General features: G+C 48.7%; 1 protein-coding gene across 2 annotated transcripts in view; it reads left to right on the top strand.

Annotated features, from left to right (window-relative positions):
• CFAP141 (cilia and flagella associated protein 141) overlaps positions 1-11,967 on the top strand; it is a 104,460-nt gene extending 92,493 nt beyond the window's left edge. For both annotated transcript variants that reach the window (XM_078671108.1, XM_078671107.1), the window contains exons 3-4: positions 883-1,012; positions 11,725-11,967. In XM_078671108.1, coding sequence (XP_078527234.1) covers positions 883-1,012; positions 11,725-11,826 — 232 coding nt within the window. In that variant the 3' untranslated portion in view covers positions 11,827-11,967. The remainder of the gene's footprint in view (positions 1-882; positions 1,013-11,724) is intronic.
• Positions 11,968-20,737: the final 8,770 nt, after the last annotated feature.

Raw genomic sequence — 20,737 nt, 5'->3', positions numbered from 1 at the left:
CTAATTATTAGTTGAAGCTATGAGACACATAGATGCTCATATAAAACAGGGATTGCCTATTACCTAACATTGTTTTCTTTCCTGGTCTATCAAAAGTAATTCTTTGTTGATTTTATTGATGCGTATAATATATGTCTGAATGATTCTATTGTGGGAACGATTCAGTATGTTTGAGCGAGAGATTGTGATTGTTGGGGAGGTGGTTGTAGGAACCTGGGGGTCTCCCAAGGTACTTACATATACCACTATCAACATTGTGTTTTCTACATTTGTGTGTATTGGATAAAAAGAATACATCTTTAGAATGTGTTAACAAAATGAATACATTTGACAATTTCTATTACTTGAGAAATATTGAGTTATTAGATTTGTTGTGACCGTCTTCTAGGCTATATTGCGACTTTTCACGCGCTTAAGTGCCTGATTAAATTAATTACCTTCATCCATTTACCAGGCAAGGTTGTTCTTGTATTATATTGTAACATGCAGACAGTAGAACTTTAGGTCCCCAGATCAAAGGGGTGAATCTAGCTAAGGATGGCTAGGCTTCTACTCCTCACTAATGGACCGAGCTTTAAGTTGGGTAATATAAAGCGCCAAGAGACAATTTTGTTAGTGTTGTGGCACACCTAAATTACAATATTAACAAAGGCAGAGGCAGTTCTAAATTTGAGTCCTTGCATTAGGAACCAATATTGCAACAAACCAAAGGCTTGAACTGAGAATAGTATCTAGGGTAATAGTAAGGCACTCGCAGTGTTCTCTGAGACGTGTCGAAAGAAGAGGTCCCAGCCCAAGATCTAAGGCTGGTGGGGTGTCAGTGCTGGCACTTGGGTTGAATGTGAAATGTATGCTTAGTGACGGGGACGTCCTTTCTTTCAGCTACCAGGAGCTCAACAAACTCATGAGCTGGAGGGAGGATGATGAGGCTCGGATGGACGTCAGAATACAGAAGAGACATCGGGTGGACAAGAAGAAAGAGGTCGGACTGCTCAACAAGGAGTTATTGATGGTTAGTAGTGAAGTCAGATAAGCTTCTGTTGCTGGGGGGCGTTGGGTGTTCAGCGGCTGAGAGCAGCTTGGGTTGTGCTGTGACTAAGAGGGGAAGCGGCTGAGATGGGGACCCATGGTTGAGAGCAGCGAAGAGTCCTGGGATGCTGTATCTGAAATGAGACACAGGTTAGAGGGGGCTTGTGGGGGCGAGGAAGGAGAATACAAGCAGGACCTCGGCTCTGACAAAAATAGAAGGGCCGGACTGCCATAATGGGCACAGGGAATTTCCCCAGTGGGCCGGGGGGGGGCGTTTTTTGTGTGCCAATGGGGCCGTTTTTGCACCAGGGCTGCAATATCAGCCCCCTGTAACAAAAGCGGGAGCGGTGCTTCTTGATAGCACTACCCCTCCCTCCTAGGGCGGGTCAAGCAGGTATCTGCCAGGGTTGACTGCTGTTCCCAGTCCAGCGCTGAGAAAGAGGGCAGGGTTGGCAGGGGCGCTATGACTGAGATGGGGCACATTGGCAGCTGATGTTCTGTTGCCAAGTAGTGGCATGTGATGAAGACGACGCGTGGATCAGGGGGCCCTGTGGTTGACAGTGGACACAGGTAATCCTGACGCTGAGGGTCACTTTGGTCAGAGGAAAAAGGGGACCCGAGTCAGAGGCACTTGACATGGATCAAAGGACACATGGTTCAGTGGTGTCTGGGGCCCGGCGGCTAGGTGTTGGAGAAGTACAGGCCATTGAAGCCACCCTACAGGGTTGGGTTGTGGGTCACAGGGTCAATGCCACTGAGCGAGGAGTGATCCAGGTCGGATACTGAGCTGCGGCTGAAAAACAACATACTTCAACAGGGACTCAGTGGCTTCGATGAGGGAATCAAGGTGGAAGGGGCTTATTGACCAAGGGGATACCTGTGTCAAAGAGAAGCGTAATAATACATGGCCCTGTTGCTTTGGGGTAGGAGGCATGAATCAGAGATAGATGGGTGAACAGCGTTCTCTCTTTTTTAACAATTTGAAAGTGGTGAACCTGGTCTAGAAATACCAACCAGAATAGATGGTGATTTCCCTATCCTAAGGGAGAGATAGGAGGGGTTGACCAAGGGTAATTGCATCACCGAAAGTAACAGGTCCCGTGTTGTTATAAATGAATCAGAGAGGCCCTGCGTGTCAAAGGAGACACTGGTCAGGGGTGGGGCTATGACTGAAAGAGAAAAGGCACATGGGTCAGTAGGGGCCAGTGGCTGAGAGGGACACATGAGTTAGGGTGCTGTGGTCATGGATGACTGTAGTAGGGGTCTTATTTATAAGGGGAGGTGGGTACAGGTCAAGGAGAACAGAGATCAAAGGTTTGCTGTCAGTACGAGTGGCCCCTTGAATGAGAGGGACGAGCTGTCTGAACCTCACGGTTGCGTATGAACAAGCAGTTTTTTGGACTGAAATGTCAAATGGGGGTGATGGCATGCATCTGGGAGATGCCTTGTGTCTAAAACTGGGAATGCATTAATGAAATGGAGTGTGTGATATGTCAAAGGGTTCCCTCTTGGGACACAGGTCAGAAGGAAGCTCTGGGTTTGGGGTGGAGAGCAGGGAATTGTGACTAAGGCTAAAAACCTGAGTGGAGACCTGTTGGCATGGTAATGTCCAATACATGGTAAACGAATGGGCTCCCCTGCCCTGAGTAAATTGTATGCAACTGATAACCTGATCTTTCTTCTGGCCCCAGCACACATGAAATCCTGCATGCTGACTGAGGTCTGGAACTGACTATGAGACCCATGGGCTGGCTCTGAGGTCATGAGGGGTGCCAAAAGCATACTTTCTAGTAGGCACAAGACTATATCTGTGTCACTGGGGGATATGTATTGGGAGTGGTGGTGGTTACAGTATATTTGTTGCAATCCATAGTATTGAACAGGCCTTTTTACCTATTGAAAGGGTATTTAATGCCTACAGACAAGCTTGTGTAGAGGTCTGCTCACATGTCATACCCAGACCCTGCTCAGACATCCCTGAATGGTAGTAGAACTCCGTGTCGTTACAAGCGTGTGAATGCTGAAACCAGTGGAACACATTTTGGATTATCCACGGTATGACATGGCATAAGATGGAGTTTGTGATACAGCCTTCCCAGACAGTGAAAGTGCATTGCTTGCATTCCTGCATTGAGAGTGTAGCCCTGGACATTGACATGAGAAGATATAAAGGCAAGAGGTCTGTCCTTAGAATTTCTTTGGTAACATTTTTAGCAGGGGATTGCTGACTAGTCGTTCTTGAGCACTGCTATTTGGTTGAGGGCGGGGGACTGGTAGTAAGTCCGTAGATTCAGTTTTTAGAGGGGGAAAAGTTTCTGGGCAGGGCCTGGTCCATTTGTTCTTCCCATGAGTAATTCATCGAGGAAGGCTAATGAAGTCATGTGTAGTTATTGTCCTCCTGTTATGGGTACTGCTGGCGTGCTGGTAGACTCATCACTTGCACAAAGACTGTGTCTCAGCTGACCCCAGAAAATAACATTTGGGAAATAACCAGACCAAATTGTCTCAAGACTGAACTTGACAAACAGAGTTTGGTGAGACTTTGTTGAGATGATTGCAGTCTGCTTGAAAGAACTGCATAATCAAAGAATATGGACTGACTGTGGGTCACAGAACTCAGGAAAGCTGCTTCATCTCACCACAGTGATTCTGAACCTATGCTTAAATCTTAAGCTTCTGGTGGTCTCTGTAGTAACCCGATAGCATACATAGATACCGTCTCTGACGTGCTGCTATTCCATGTGTACAATTTATACAGAGATTAAATCACGCTTCTTCTTAGAAGAAAAGCACTGCCTGGTCATTCACTTATTTTGTCTTTTTTTTGACTGGTGAGTTCTGACTCTCTAACCCTCACACTACCTTCTTAAGATGCCTTGGACTGCTGCCACTTCTCACCCGGAGAGTGAAGTGCGGTAGAGTTGTACTTGGCCCAGTTTGCATCTCAAAAGTAGAACACCACCAGACTCCTGAGGCAAACAAAAACAAGCCCCATGGCTGTGGCCAACCGGTCTTGGCCTTCCCTGTGGCCTACCAAAGTGGTCTGACAGGGCCCTTTGGCTAAAAGAGCACAAAGGCCCACTATCTGGTTAATGGGGGCCTCTGGTTAGAGAGAGGCCTCTAACCTAGAATGGAGAAGTGCGAAAGAGACTCAATATATTGGATAATTCACTGTCATGCCAAGAGGCATGGGCCAGGAAAGCCTATGAACAGCTTCACTATTACACCACAGTGGGTAGGATTACAAAATTACTGCATAGGTTGGTGCTAGAATGTAGCTGATAGGTGGGTTGATGATTGTATAGGTGGTAGAAACTGCCAGAGCTTCTTAGGGTACTGGCATTGCTGAATATTGGTGAGACCTTTGCCTGGCAGCATAGGTGGTGCTAACTAGAAGAATTGTATAGGTCGTCCATCTTTCCAAATTTCAATAGTGAGCAGACAGCATAACTACATATTGGCCAGACTGACGGGAAGAGAAGCAGATGTTGTAATAGAGCAAATACATCTGGCAAGAACTCACCATCGCACTTTAAAAAAGATGGACTCCAAATGTGCATTCATGAACCGGGACAGAAGGCTAGAGTGGAAAGAAAAGTTCAAAATTAAATATACAGAGGAGACGAGAGGTGACAGATGGCTGGAAGACAGGTGCATGAGATGTTGCCTCTGCACTACACACATATTCATGGTTAAATCAATCAATCAATCAAACAGATTTGTAAAGCGCGCTACTCACCCGCTGGGGTCTCAAGGCGCTGGGAGGGGGGGGGGGGGTTCGCTACTGCTCGAACAGCCAGGTCTTGAGTTGTTTCCTGAAGGAGAGGTGGTCCTGGGTCTGCCGTAGGTGGGTGGGGAGGGAGTTCCATGTCTTGGCCGCCAGGTAGGAGAAGGATCTTCCGGCGGTGGCTTTACGAGTTCGTGGGACGGAGGCGAGGGCGAGGCTGGCGTATCGGAGCTGGCGGGTGGGTGTGTAGAAAGTAAGGCGGCTGTTGAGGTATTTGGGGCCCATGTCGTGGAGAGCCTTGTGTGCGTGGGTGAGGAGTCTGAACGTGATCCTCTTGCTGACGGGGAGCCAGTGCAGGTCTTTCAGATGGGCAGAGATGTGGCTGTGGCGGGGGATGTCCAGGATGAGTCGGGCCGAAGCGTTCTGTATGCTTTATGGTTAAGAAGAAAAAGGGAATGGAAATCGGTTACCTAGAATAGGTGAGATTCAAGGAGACGCGGTTACAGCATTGAAGACCAAGACGCAAAGACGTGAAGTTAGCAAACAGCTCATGGAGTCTCTAGGAAATGGGCATTCATGGACACATCGGTAAGACCAATGGAGGAGAATGGACAGGGTTGACATTAAAACTGGAGCTGGAGAAGACGCTGTCACTGAGGCCAGGACCCTGACACTAGGTACAATAATGTCAACTTGTATAGATACAAAAGACAGTGTTACATTAGACAAGGAGACATGTCTAATGGAGCACAAAGGAAGTGAAAGGAAACTGGGCTACCAGGAATACCAGATTGGAAATCAATAACGGAGGATAGAAGGTAAAGCACAAGTCTGGGTAGTGAGTGCAGGAAAAGGGAGAAACAGAAAAGCAGGTTCAACAACGTAGAGACTGAAGCAAGAGTCTGAATGTCCAACTTAACATTGACAACAGAACTCTGTCTTCAAGTTAAAGGCAAAATTAACTATAGTCTTCAACCTTGGGGTTGAAACCATGGGCTTTCAAGTTTGCTCTCACAGGTAGCAAAGAGTCTCAACCCAGCAAAGCTGAGTTCAACCTTGCGCTAATAGCCAGGGAAGGCATCCTGATGGAACAGGGGCCAGCCAGAAACATGAGATGATTCTTGTTAGGAATCCTTCCAGAAAAAACATGCTTGTTGATGATGACCGGTTCTGAAAGGTGAACAAGCAGTGCCGCCATGAATTTGGGGGTCAGTAATTCTAAGAGTAACTGTCCTTCACCAGGGCACTACCAACAGACCAGGGAAATAATGGGTATTGAGGCAGGCTTAGACCTGTCCCAGCCGGTGTGAGGCTACAAGGGAGATAAGCAAACATGGAGATTCAGGACACAATAACCAGCAAGAATTCAGGACTCTCAATGTCAAGGAACAGGCACCCAGCACCTGGCTCACTTGTGCCATGGTAGAAATCAAAAGTGGTGGGAACAGCGTCTCCAGCAAGCGACTGAGTAGAAGCTGGACGACACTACTGAGAGACGAGAGCATACATCCCAGCATACCTGGTTAAGGAGAGCATGTCAAGGAAAAAGAAGACGGTCTTCCTTGATGGAATTCTCTCTGATAGTCGTCTTTAAAATCATTTATATAGTGTATCAACAAACCTGTAAACATTTATACAATAATATTAACATTTCATAAGTTTTGAAAATATCAAACATAATCTTCACACATAATAAGTGGACTCTCTGTTATTAGCCTGTTTAAAAACATTATACCATTTCAGCATTACTACAATCATAGATCAATAAGTCTTCTAATTGGTGATCATATTTCTTTCTGGGATTCCTTGACTAAAGTAACCGGGAGGGCAACACCGCTGATTGTTCAATAACTTGCCCCATCACCCCATTAAAGCCATAAGAAGTCACTGATCAAGTCAGAAGAACACAAATAATCTTTGCAGGCCATGATCCCTAGAAGTTACTTAACTTACCACCTGTCGCTCAGGGAGTTTGATTAAGTACAATGAATCACTAAAGGGTCAGTATCTTCAGTTTTAACCCATTGCAGCAAAAAATTCCTAATTGCCCCTTCATGAAAATGATAAGATGTCATGCAGTCAGTAATCCAATCACATAGCCCAATATCCTCAACCCAACAGTTATGGATTTGATTAAGAGTTTTTTGCTATCCGTCCAAGCAGAATATCTCCTTGTGTGAAGAACTAGGATTACAAGTGCGTAACCTTTTATTGGATGGGACGTATAGAGATTGGATGCAGCACACCTACTGTTGTGAGAACAGGAACACAGAAACACTGCAAAGGTGACAAACACAAATACATGAAGGCCCTGTCAAAATGGCATACAAGGAGAGACAGATAAGGATGTCAGGGAAAATAAAATGAGTACGCGAAGTGGAGGAGACACTGCAACTTTAGCAAACATAGACTCTCAGGACAAAGACAAAGAAGGACAAAATGAGTTGAGCTGAAATACCAGAGCAGAATGGTCGAAAATGCAGAGGCCGAAGCGCGAGGTAAAAGCTCCCCATCAACACAATTAACCGAGCAAAGTTAAAAAATGAAAGGCATCTTCCATAAGCTCTTCTAACATATGCCGATGGAATTTTTTAGCTTGTGTAACTTTGAGGTGCTGTGTTGATCCCAGTGTTGCTGAGATCATTCACTCAAAGAAACAAGTAAAGCATGTTTATACTTGAATGCAACAAAGGAATAGAGTTGAACTCCAGAACAGAAGATAGAATGTGCTCAGTTATGAAAAATGACATATAGAATTATAGATGGGTAGCAGTGAATTATGGGGATGTTTTACACCAAGAGGTTTGAGTGGCTTAAAATAGGTGGAAGCGAAGCGCGAGTGGTCTCTGATGTCACTTGGAACCCCGAGGTGAAAAACATCCCTGTGATTCACTTTTTACCTGTCTATAATTTTATATCTGATAGAGACTTCTAGCTGCAGATTCCTTACCTTAGAATTATCCCCAGGCATCAGACTGGAGCTGGAAATTTTCAGCGAGCAGTACACCTGCAAGCCAGTAGGTGGTGTCGTTCGGCTCCATGCGGCATTGTCAGCATTGTCCATGCCAAAGGTACCGTGCGTGGTGCCTATATAAGCGTCATCTCAACACACTGACGTCAGTTCTTTCTTTTTGTGACAATTAGCACAGATCTAGACAAGAGCTACCCCCAGGCACATTTGTGAGCTTCTTTCGACCCTTTGGGCAAACATTTTTGAGACATTGTCTCCTGGTGTGGCAGGGATTTCCTGGCACCTGTCACTGGCAAATGTCTTTAGGACGGATCCACACCTACCTCGCCTGCCTTTGGTGCCTCGAGCGTGACCATGACACCAAGACCTACATCGACTATTGTGACTTGCAACCCAAGGCCTTGAAGGAGCAGTCACTCAAGCTTCTTGCTGCTCCACGTGTGACACTGCAATGGTCTCGATCCTGGTATAGGTCGTGGAGCAATTCTAAGCACTCGTAGTTGAAGGCATCCTGGCGTCTGGATCAGTCCCACAAGGATAAGAAGAACAAGAAGTCGAAGAGCACTTCGACTTTGCCCCGTCTGTCAAAATCATCCAACGAGAATAGGGAACGTCAGCCTTCGAGGCGTGGCTCCACGTTTGAGCCTGTGCCAGGGCCGTCTCAGCGCCTCCCGAAGTTTCCTGGAGCTAGAGTGACCCCCACCCAACTCTGTGAGTTTTATCTAGCCATGCACCTCATATTTAGGCGGCCTGTCCATACTGGTGCTACCTTGGGCCCCATGAGTTTAGGAGGGGCCCTTACTGCTTTTCCACAGGCAGACTCACCTCCAGCTCCATGGATGGATACAGACCGATTCCAGTCGAGCCACATCAACCTTATCCGGGGTCGGCTCTATTGCTGACATCCCTGGCGCTGCCGGTGTCCATCGACTGCCGGTCCCTATACTCATGCCCGACTTCGGCATGCAGCTGATGAGTGTCCCCTGACACCATCTTTGGCGTTGATTGAAGGCATTCCTTCTAGGCCTGAGCCAGTGCCTTTTTCCTATGGACTAGGATTTGGGGATGATTAGGGGGGGCCACTTGACCCTAATGAATGCCAGGCCTTCGATGCCCCCAAGGACACCTGGTGTGAGAATATAACATTCTCAACAAGAAGAGAATTTTCATCAAATTTGCTCAAAAACCTAAAGCATTTCGGGTGGGAATCACCCTTTGTCAGTGGTTACTTTAGAAAATGTGTTTGTTCTCCAGTGTCCTGCTACTGGGATCTAATCTGGTTTCTTGGCGAACCCTTGAACGACAGGTTTGCAGCCACTTGGCTACCATGAGTTTCGCATAAACTGCTTCATTTATTATATCCTGGTCAGTTTTCACAATGTAAACAACGCATAGCCCACCTTTCATGATATTCTGACATTATCCCTGATGAAGGGTAATTCGCACCCGAAATGCATTGAATTTTCTGAGTAACATTGATGAAAATTCCCTACTCGTTAAAGATGCTATATTCTTGTCGTCAGCAAATGTGATGCAACATTTGTAAACCAGACATCAATCATACAAGCAACTTAATAATCTACAGTTGTTGCATCATAAAGCATTGATTATTGTTTTGGACTTTCTTGAAGTTGGTTAAAATTTGTGTACATGAAAGCCTTAGGGCACCGCTGTGCGTGCTGTATCTAGGACACTACGGTCTCTTAGGGTTATTTATCTGCCATCTTCGCCTTCATGAAGCTGACAGATCAGCCCTCCCTCTTCAAGTCCCTTATTATAAATAGGTCCCTAAAAGGTCTGCAGCAAGTTTCCTCCAGCTCCTTTCATTATGCCTCAATGGAATCTTAATTTGGTTCTTACCTTTCCAATGTATGCTCCATTTGAGCCGCCTAATATCTGCCCTCTGAGACTCCTCACCATCAAGATGGTCTTTCTGGTGGCAATTACATCTGCCACAGAGGGTCAGTGAACTGCAGGCTGTGTCATCCCAGCCTCCATATCTCTCTTTTTCCCCCAAACTGGTCCTTTGGACTTGAGCATACTTCTTGCCTAAGGTAGTCACCTCATTCCACGAAGGCCAGTCCTCACTTTGCCTACCTTTTTTGCTCCACTATATCCCTCTAAGGAAGAGGAGAGACTCCACTGGCTGGATCCAAAAAGAACGTTGTCTTTCTACCTTGACTACACAAAACAGTTTCATATTGACAATCAACTCTTTGTGGATATGTCGGAGCCAAGAAAGAAAAGACTGTGCAGAAACTAACCATCTCCTGATAGATTGTACTCTGCATTAAGATCTGCTATGCACAGGTCAAGAAGCAATCTCCAGAGGATTTGCATGCCCATTCCACTAGAGTTATGGCTGAGACCTCTGCGTTAGCACGCCCGCTTCCAGTCCTGGACATCTGCCAGGCAACAACGTGGGCGTTGCTGCACAAGTTCACCAATGATTACTGCCTGGAGAGTGAGGTCCATTGGGACAGGCACTTTGCCCGCTAGGTGCTGGAGGACTGTCTGGTCTCAATCATATTTGCAGGCCCTCCTCTGGGGAGGTATTTGCTTGGGTATCTATTCTAAGGTAAGGAATCTGCAGCAAGAAGTCATTATCAGATGAACAAGTTACTTAGCTTTGGTAACGCCTTATCTAGTAGAGACTCTATATAACTGCAGATTCCTTACCAACCCAAACGTCCTCCCCACTCTGCGGACAAATTTATAGGTACTGGGCCATTCCCTTTTCAGGGCCCTAGTTCCACACACTAGTGGTCATTGTTCTTCGTGGCTCTTCGTTTCCAGATTGAAAGTTGCGAAAGGAAACTGACATCAGGGCATTGGGGTGACACCTATGTATGCACTGCACATTTCACTTTCAGTACTGACAACGTCATATGGAGATGAACTATGCCAACTATCGGCGCGCAGGGGTATTGCTCACGAAAATGTTCTGAATCCAGTCTGACACTTGGGAAGGATTCTAAGGTAAGGCATCTGCGTCTAGATAAAGTTTCTCCCAGATAAGGCGTTACAGATGGTAAGCAACTTGTTTGTTATGTATGCCCCACCATCATCTGCCCCTGCTTTCAACTGCTAAGCAGGAACAGAGGAATAATGGAGGAACCATACATAACATGGCATCCCCTCCCTGTCCCAAAATATTTTTTTTAACTCTACCTTATGTTGCCTACCCTCTCCACTCCCTGTGCCTTCCCTTTCCTTTCCTTCAGAAGATGTGCTCCTTGCATTCCAGTGCTGCTCGGACAGGCCTTCAGAGAGTCCTGCCAGAGCAGCCTGGGATTCCTTTGTGACATAGCAACAATGTGATCGGAGTTCTGTAACCCACAGTTGTTGTCGCAGAATTTAGTTACTAGTTGTAGAGTCTGACGTTTACACTAAAGGCTCTTTGTGAGCGCGTTCTACAGGCACCACCACCCAGTGATCGAATTTGTACATTCCAAACATAACTTGAGAAGGCTGGATAATGGTCAATCCAAATGTTGGCTGCATTATGAGTGGACATGCAATGGCTGCACTTACTATAAACCCTTGCACAGCTTCAAAATGGGCAGTACAGCATGACTGGATAGTGAGCTGATACTAGTAGAATAAGGAAATGCTTTATTATGTGGGGATGTCAACATGACAGAGTAGTGAGATGGCATAGGAATTGTTGCATATTGGGCAAGCACAGGTATGGCTGTAAAGAGGAAAGTTTGTGTGGGGCACTCGGCAATGCGACATGTTGGTAGCCTGAGACATGACTACATAGTCGGTTGACTCAGCCATGTCCGTATAGACCCTGGTATGTTCATCCAAAGCAGACAGATCATAGAAAGAGCTTGTGGATTGGACCAACTCCCAACAAGGCTTAGCTGAACAGTGCATGGCTATTCCGTTATGGGCAACTCTGCACAATGGTCAACACCTGGCTTTGTTTGGTTACATAGCTACACCTTTGCATGGCTCTACTTCCACACTTGTTCATTTTTCTTTCCATCAGGTGCGTCAAGCCGCTCTTCGGAGCCTGCTGCAATGTGAGTATCTTCAATACCAGGAGGAGCTGAACCGCTTGGGGAAAGCTTTCTACGTGCAAAGGATATAAATGGGGTAAACAAGATATTACAAAGAAGCCCTAGACCTGTCAAGTCGACAAAAAGATTGTATGCCAACGTAGTATGATCATCCTATTAAACACACAGGCCATTCAGACCTCAAATTGTGCCAATGGCCTGTGCAAAGCCAACTGAGTTTCCATTGTCCATGATTTCTAGGCCACATTCAGTCAGTGTAGTTAGATATTAGCCAGAGATCACAGACAATTCAGTCTTCCCAACATTTCTGATAACCTAAGAACCTAGAACATTTTTAACCAATGTTGTGTTAAGTTGTATTTTTCCTTCCAAATTCAAGTCCCTGATGTAGGTTGTATAGCAGTGTTCTCCAACCAGGTGCATACACAATTGTAGTGTTTACCTGCTTCACACCGGGAAAATACACGAAACCTCTGGACACAACTGGTCAACCAGATGTTCATTCATCATCGTGCGGTTCCGGGATATTGTTATCGCAATATCGTCAGAATATCGCCTTACATAAATGTTGTGCCCTATATGTAGTTTGCTAAATCATCCCCTCTTTGGAGTAAATACCAGAAAATCTGTTCTCAAAGGGTTGATATTTTTGTGACTATTAATTAGAACACCATATTTATGTTGTACAGTATTCTGATATACAACCATTCACCAGACGCACATGAGAATCTGAAGCTAGCTTGGCATAGAGGGATCTCACAGAGGAAGAGAAGGGGATATCCTGGAGGCTCTTGCAGGAATGAGTGACAAGACCTTGTAAGCCTGTCTGTGGTGGGACAGCAAAGATGAGTGTCATCGAAGGATCTTGATGGAGTGGCAGAGACATCGCAGACTATGCTGAAATGATCACACAGAATTATCTCATTAGCACAGATTAATCTTAGTGGGTGGGAAGTTGGGTTGAATTTGAACAGAATTGTTTACCATAGGTCAGGGATGTCCACATAGGTCCAGTCTAGGAAGGCTGTATCCCTGCTACATTTTCTCGATAACCTTAATAAAACTCAAAAGGTCTGTGGTTAGCAGATGGGTGCTCATAAATGATGAGATGAGTAGCGAGCTAGTAATTAGGATGTGATCTTTGGTTGGCAGTCGGGTGCATATTATGATGAGATGAGTAGAGTAGAGAACTAGTGATGGGGATGAGATCTTTGGTTGGCAGACTTGCTTGTTATGAAGAGATAAGTAGTGAGCTAGTGACAGGGATGCAATCTTTGATTGGCAGGCAGGAGCTGGTTATGATGAGATAAGTAGAGAACTAGTGACATGGATAGGTCTGCGGTTAGCAGATGGGTGCTCATAAATGATGAGATGAATAGTGAGCTAGTGGTAAAGATGTGGTGTTTGGTTGGCAGTCGGGTGCAGGTTATGATGAGATGAGTGGAGAGCTAGTGGTGGGGATGAGATCTTTGGTTGGCGGGCAGGTGTTGGTTATGATGAGATGAGTCAAGAGCTACTGGCGAGAATGAGATCTTTGGTTGGCAGGTGGTTACTGGTTTTGATGAGATGAGTAGCGAGCTTCTGCCGGGGATGAGATTTTTTTGTTGCCAGACAGGTGCTGGTTATGATGAGATGAGTAGAGAACAAGGGGTGGGGATGAGATCTTTGGTTAGCAGATGGGAGCTGGGGTATGATGAGATAAGACGTGAGCTAGTCACGGGGTTGAGATCTTTGGTCGGCAGACATTTGCTGGTTATGATGAAATAAGTAGTGAGCTACTGGCGGGGATGAGATCTTTGATTGGCAGGCAGGAGCTGGTTATGATGAGATAAGTAGAGAACTAGTGGCATGGATAGATCTTTGGTTTGATGTGTGCTCATTATGATGTGATGAGTGGCAAGCTAGTGGTGAGGATGTGATCTTTGGTTGGCAATCGGGTGCATGTTATGATGAGATGAGTAGAGAGCTAGTGGAGTAAATGAGGTCTTTGGTTGGCATACGGGTGCTGGTAATGATGAGATGAGTAGAGAACTACTGGTGGGAATTAGATCTTTGGTTGGCAGGCGGGTGCTAGTTACGATGAGATAAGTAGAGAGATAGCGGCAGGTGAGATCTTTGGTTGGCGGGTGGGTGCTGGTTATGATGAGATGAGCAGAGAGATAGCGGCGGGTGAGATCTTTGGTTGGCAGTTGGGTACTGGCTTTGATGAGATGAGTCGAGCACTAGTGGAGGGAATGAGATCTTTGGTTGGCATGCGGGTGCTGGTTATGATGAGATGAGTCGAGAGCTAGGGGCGGGGCTGAGATCTTGGGTTGGCAGGCGGGTGCTGGTTATGATGAGATGAGTCGAGAGCTAGGGGCGGGGCTGAGATCTTTGGTTGGCAGGCAGGTGCTGGTTACGATGAGATAAGTAGAGAGATAGCGGGGGAGATATTTGGTTGGCAGGTGGGTGCTGGTTTTGATGAGATGAGTAGAGCGCTAGGGGCAGGAATGAGATCTTTGGTTGGCAGGCGGGTGCTGGTTATGATGAGATGAGCAGAGAGATAGCGGCGGGTGAGATCTTTGGTTGGCAGTTAGGTACTGGTTTTGATGAGATGAGTCGAGCGCTAGTGGAGAGAATTAGATCTTTGGTTGGCGGGTGGGTGCTGGTTATGATGAGATGAGCAGAGAGATAGCGGCGGGTGAGATCTTTGGTTGGCAGGCGGTTGCTGGTTATGATGAGATGAGCCGAGAGATAGCGGCGGGTGAGATCTTTGGTTGGCAGTTGGGTACTGGCTTTGATGAGATGAGTCGAGCACTAGTGGAGGGAATGAGATCTTTGGTTGGCAGGCGGGTGCTGGTTATGATGAGATGAGTCGAGAGCTAGGGCAGAGGCTGAGATCTTTGGTTGGCAGGCAGGTGCTGGTTACGATGAGATAAGTAGAGAGATAGCGGGGTGAGATATTTGGTTGGCAGGTGGGTGCTGGTTTTGATGAGATGAGTAGAGCGCTAGGGGCAGGAATGAGATCTTTGGTTGGCAGGCGGGTGCTGGTTATGATGAGATGAGCAGAGAGATAGCGGCGGGTGAGATCTTTGGTTGGCAGTTAGGTACTGGTTTTGATGAGATGAGTCGAGCGCTTGTGGAGAGAATTAGATCTTTGGTTGGCAGGCGGGTGCTGGTTAAGATGAGATGAGTCGAGAGCTAGGGGTGGGGCTGAGATCTTGGATTGCCAGGCAGGTGCTGGTTATGAATAGAAGAGCAGATAGTGGTGAGGATGAGATCTTTGGCTGGCAGGCGGGTACAGCTTGTGATAAGCTGAGAAGAGAGCTGGGGCCAGGATCAGATCTTCTGTAACTGGCAGATAGTAACAGATTGTGATTAAATCAAACGGAGCTAGTGACATGGATCAGAACTCTGTCAGGGCAAAAGGTGTGATGATGAGAATAAAAAGATCAGGGAGTGATCAGATCTCAAGTTGTCGGTAGGATGAATGAATACAGCGCAAGTGACGCAGATAAGATCTTTTCTGCTCCTCAATGTCAGGTTCATATCTCCATTTTCCTCATCCGCGGTCGACACAGGTTGAGGCTTGCTGAGCAGAGAGCGAAGACTACAGGTCACATCTCCAAGGTTACCTGGAAGGGCTCAGCACGAAATCTGGTGATTAGTCGGATGGCAACACACATTAGATCCCCAGTTTGCCAGGGCGGTATTAGTTGGGTATGGTGGATAGGGTTGGTGCAAGAGTGTGACCTCCACTGGTTAGTACTGGCAAACAGTGAAACTTGTAAGATTACAAATGTATGATAGACAAGATCTCACACAGGCTTCACATTTTCTTCTCACCGCGTAATTAGGGAACCTATTCCTGTGCATCAGGCAGCGGGCTTATTGGAGTGCGCAAGAGCCACTGATCCAGTTTTCTGAAAATTAGTGGTCGCCAAGAAATTAAAAGCTTGTGTCCGTATTCTTTAGCACAAATAATACATCAGAAAATGAACTGTTGGAAATGGGATCCCCGGCTGGCCAGGGCTTTCGCCAAAGTCAGTCAGAGACCACCACTCCCAAGTCAGGGCAAGGGAGTTACACATCAAGATAACCCCTACTCACCCTCTAGGTAACGTGGCGCGAGCAGCAAGGCTAAACTTGGAGGCGATGTAGGCTAAGTATTTGCGCACGCACCCCAGCAACAACACCCAAAGGCCCACCACAAAGGAAACTCCACACAAGGTTATGTAAAAATAGCCTTTGTATTATAATAAATATACATCAGATAAAACACACATCTTGTTACACTGTGCCAACAGGCACGGGCGGAATTTACAAGGGATTATTTACAAGACAGGGCCACCTGGACCACTGTCAGGAATCAGAAGTAGCACTTTCAGAAATAATACTTTTGCATGTAAAATCACTGTAGCACACAATAAAAATAGAGCACACAACCAGTCACTACTGGTAACAGGACCTCACTAGCACCACCTGCACTAGGGAGAAAACAACCACCTATGTATCACAATACCTGTAGGGGTGTAAGAACATACACATGATGCAATGCATGACATTCATTCAGAGGTGTAAAGGCACATGACGCATAAAAACACATTCAGAGGTGCAGGGGAAGGAAACACATGATGCAGAACCTACATTCAGCGGTGTAAACGCAAAGCACATGACGCATAAAAACACATTCAGAGGTGCAAACAAAATGAACAATTGCGCCAAACTGACATTAGTCACCACCTGTGACTGTCCCTAGGACAACTGGCCTCTCTAGGGCTAGGACGCCGTGTGTCCCAAAGTCAGGGTCCTAAACGTTGCAGTTGCCCACAAAGTGCTGGGCAACTGGGGAGCAATGCTGGTGGGGACAACGTTGGAGCCTCTCAGGCTCTGAACAAACCAACTGGCCCCTTTGAGCCTCGCTGGGCTCTTTGCACAAAAAGAATGTCCCTCTGAGCCTCTCTCAGGCTCTCCAACAGGAATTCCGCCTCACTAGGCAGGGGGGTCCCTCACGGGGGACCCAGGAACACTTAGGGCGCCTGGTGCCCCTCTCAGGGCTCAATAAACAAATGTGGGCACGTTGGAGTCCCTCTCGGGGGACTCGGGACAACAGGCAGAGTAGGCAGAGTCCCTCTCGGGGGACTCGGAGCAGTTATGGGGCCCAAGAGCCTCTCGGGCTCAGAACACAGGCGGAGTCCCTCTCGGGGGACTCGGCATTAGGTGAGGCCCCACGGGCCTCTGCACACAACGAGCCTCGCTCTGGAGGGGAGGGGCGGGCACCGGCAAAGTGCCCCGACGCCCCCTCCCTTCCGCACGCACTCACCGGGTCTCTGGTGCTCGGCGGCGCTCTCCTCCCACCGGGGCTCCCTCCTGGTCCTGGGAGCCCCTCGACATCCGGCGACTGCTTCCTGGCTGGCCCGGGGCTCTCCCCAGCTCACGGGATCCCCGGGCGGCCATCACTCCTTCGCGGACTGCGGGGGCGGGACTTCCGGCCGGCCGCGCTCTGATTGGCCGGCCGGCCAAGCACTTCCGGGTCGCACTTGGCAGCGGCCCGGCAACGTTTTCTAAACACTCCGGGCTGCGGCGGTGAAGTCCTGGGCAATGCCGGGTGGGCACCGGCCTTAATTACCATAAAGCGCGGTGGGCACGCGCTCGAACGGCGGCAATGTCCCCGGCAGGGTGGGCACCTGCCAGGGGGCTCCAGACTCGTCACGGAGCGGGGCAAACGCCGGGTGGGCTCCGGTTTCCAAATAACAATAAAGCGAGGTGGGCACTCGCTCGGCAAAAACAGCGGCAACCTCTGGGCCAATGCCGGGTGGGCACCGGCTTCCAAGAATACAGCGCTCCCAAGCGCTCTAACAGCTGATCAAGCGCTCCCAAGCGCTATAGGTAGAAATCCAGCGCTTCCAGGCGCTATAAGAGCAAGACACAGCGCTCCACAGCGCTAGGGCAAAGAACAAGCGCTCCCAGGCGCTTTAGGGCATTCCACAGTCCAGCAAAAGTCCATTAGGAGTCCAGGGGCTGGGCAGGGCCCAGGGAGGCAAGCATTCCCCCGGGCCCCAGCAGCAGCATGCCCCTGGTCAGATTCAAGTTGGGAACAAGAACATTTTCATGGGGTCACAGCCCCTCTTTTATACACCTTTTCCCTTTGTCTTTAGGTGCAGGGTGGGGGCAGAACCAGTCGCAGCTGGTTCTGGAGCACTGTTGATGGCCCAACCACCCATTCTATTCACAGGCAGGGCTAGGGTCATCAGACACACCACAGGGGGGCGGAGCCAGCATTGTGTGGGGAAAACCCAGCCCATCCAGGACACAGGTACACTCCTCCCACACATCACTCATGCTAATCTCCCACTCACCACCGGGGCAGACCCACACAGACTTCCTGGAGCCTGGCATCCCAGCCAGCTCCAGCCAATCACACGCCAGCACCCTCACAGCACACGTACAGCCATGTCTAGAAATGGCGCTTCCCTACTAGACACATACATGCGGCATACACCATCTCGCAGCATTCACTCCCCCGAGTTCACACATACCAAACTTGACCATGCACACCTCACGCACCAGGAACTACCAGGGACACAGACATTCCCCATGCATTCCTATGGGAGGGCAGGCCAATCTCACACACGCACTCAGGGAGAGCACGCACTTTACACTGCGCCACAGTGTCAAAGTGCGCAAAGACCAGAGATCACTATAATTTCAAGGCAAAAAGTTCAGGGGTGAACCTGCCACAAGGCCCAAGTCCAACACAACCCCCTTCCAGCCAAAACGCAGGGGAGACCAATCACCACCGTGATGGACTTCCCTGCTTGGGGCGATAGAACACGGACGCGGGCCCGCACTGCAGGGACACCCTCCGGTTCTACGCCAAGTTAATCCATAAGACAAGCACATCCTTAAAAAAACAGGCCCAACTAGGCTACCCCACTGGTACTCCTTAGTTGTCCACGGCTAGGACCAGGCCCTAGGCCACCTAGATACCACTGGTCCTTGCCAATACACAGAGTGGGGGGTAGTAACCCCTGGCCTACAATAGCCATTCTCCACTCCCTTTCTCAGCGTAGTTCCAAACTACCACTGATCCTTCAACCTAGGGTCCGCACCCTCAGGCTGACCAGAGGTCACGGGCAGGAATGCCCCACCCTACCTCTATTTCTGAAGCACCCTCCAGAACACAACTCTCCCACCAGTTTAGGACCTGACTTCCTCAGCAGCAGTGACCACAGTCAGACCAGCACAAGATCGGTGTAGTAAGGCGTTGCACTTTGCGGGTTGCCAGATGCGGCACAGGCGGCGGCTCGTGGACCGCGTCGAGACGGGGACGGCGAGCGGCATAGACTGCGCGGCCGAAGGCAGACGCGGCTCAGTGCGGTGCCTACAGGACACCAGGCTGGTCATGACAGATAGGTCACCACTCCCTTAACTGGTCTACCACCTGGGATTCAAATTCACCGGATGCACAGGGGTCAGACTCCCTCTGACCCCCTTCCAGAGTTCTGCACCCTCCCACTGTAGAACAGGGTCCCTCCACTTAAGGTAGGCCCCACCTGCTCTCAGGGTAGTACCACAACACTCAGCCAAGAACCCTAAAGATCCCTGCTAGGCCTGTACCACCCCTTCTGGGAAACACAGGGTCTCTTCACTTAAGATGAGCCCCACCTGTGTTCACAGGGGTACCCCTAGAAGACAAACCGGCCAGGACACTGGCTACAGTCGCCCTGCCGTCCAGGACAGGCAACACCTGAACCTGGCTCCCTAACCTAGGGACGCTACCCTTTGGTTAGATGCCTGGCGCACCAGGACTTCTACAAGTTGAAAACAAAAATCTAAGACTTTCTCTCCTCCTTCAGCAGCAAGGCAACCACTGCAGGTCAATACCCCATACAGCTTACCCGGTTCCTTCTCTTCAGGCAGGAGTTCCCTCTTGTAACTTCAGGACACTACATACAGTTGCCCTTACGTCCAGATCCGGAAACACCGGCTACTGGCTCCCCAACCGAGGGACGTACCCTTTGGTCAGATGCCTGGCGCACCAGGACTTCCTTGAGGGTGACACAACTAATGTGTCGTGTACAAGTCTGCCTGACACTCAGGACAGAAGTGGCATCACCATGGTCACTCCCTGGCGACACAACCCTTCTGGTTGGCCCCTGACCCACTGGTTCTTCCACTGGGGAACCTATCCCCCTCGCACCCCTCCATCTGGACTTCTGCACCCTCCCAACTGGAGCGGTACTGCCAGACACCAGAACTACTGGAACCCTGGTTACAGAGGTTCCACGTTCTCCAGACACTCTGGAAGATCCTCCTCAAATGACCTATTGGTACAGCCTAGGCCCCCGACCTGATGTTCCCTCTAGAAACATTCCAGGCCCTGACACTGGGTTTCGGGCACCTGGAGACATGCAGTCCCACCCACTCCTTCTCCTCTTGAGACAGGACGTGAGCCCCTACACCGAGACCTAGCTGGGCTACACTGAACCTCTTCCACCACGCTGGGCTGGAAGACACCTCAGACACTCCTTTTGGAATCACTCCATCCCCTATGCCTCTCTCCTCCCAGAACATTACCAACTCCAAAATTCTGTCTCTCAACAGACCACAGAAATCAAAAAGCAGGCTCCACTATCTGCAGACGTTCTTGGGAAAAGTTCAACACACAGGACTTAGGTATCTGAACAAAACAAGATTACACAAGCATTCAGCAAGCTCCCCATCCAGAGAACTCACAAACACATCCAGTGCCACACACCATTCATCCACACACACCCCTCCCCAGACTGGTAAGGCAGTTTCTACCACCCCTGACTTCTCAACCTGACCACACTTGACACAGGTACCATTACTCCAGGGCAGGGACGGGGGACACATGCACTGGACACACTTATGCTGCCACCACTGGATCCCACCCTTCTGGTGAATCCAGAAAACACACTGCACTTAGGGGGATGATCTACCCTCCCGAGCTAGGGACACCTAACTCAAAGTGCACAA

The sequence above is a fragment of the Lissotriton helveticus genome, chromosome 12 (genome assembly GCF_964261635.1).
Source record: "Lissotriton helveticus chromosome 12, aLisHel1.1, whole genome shotgun sequence".
Taxonomy (NCBI): domain Eukaryota; kingdom Metazoa; phylum Chordata; class Amphibia; order Caudata; family Salamandridae; genus Lissotriton; species Lissotriton helveticus.
Note: the sequence above shows the minus strand (reverse complement) of the source record. Positions and strands in the feature narration are given on the sequence as shown.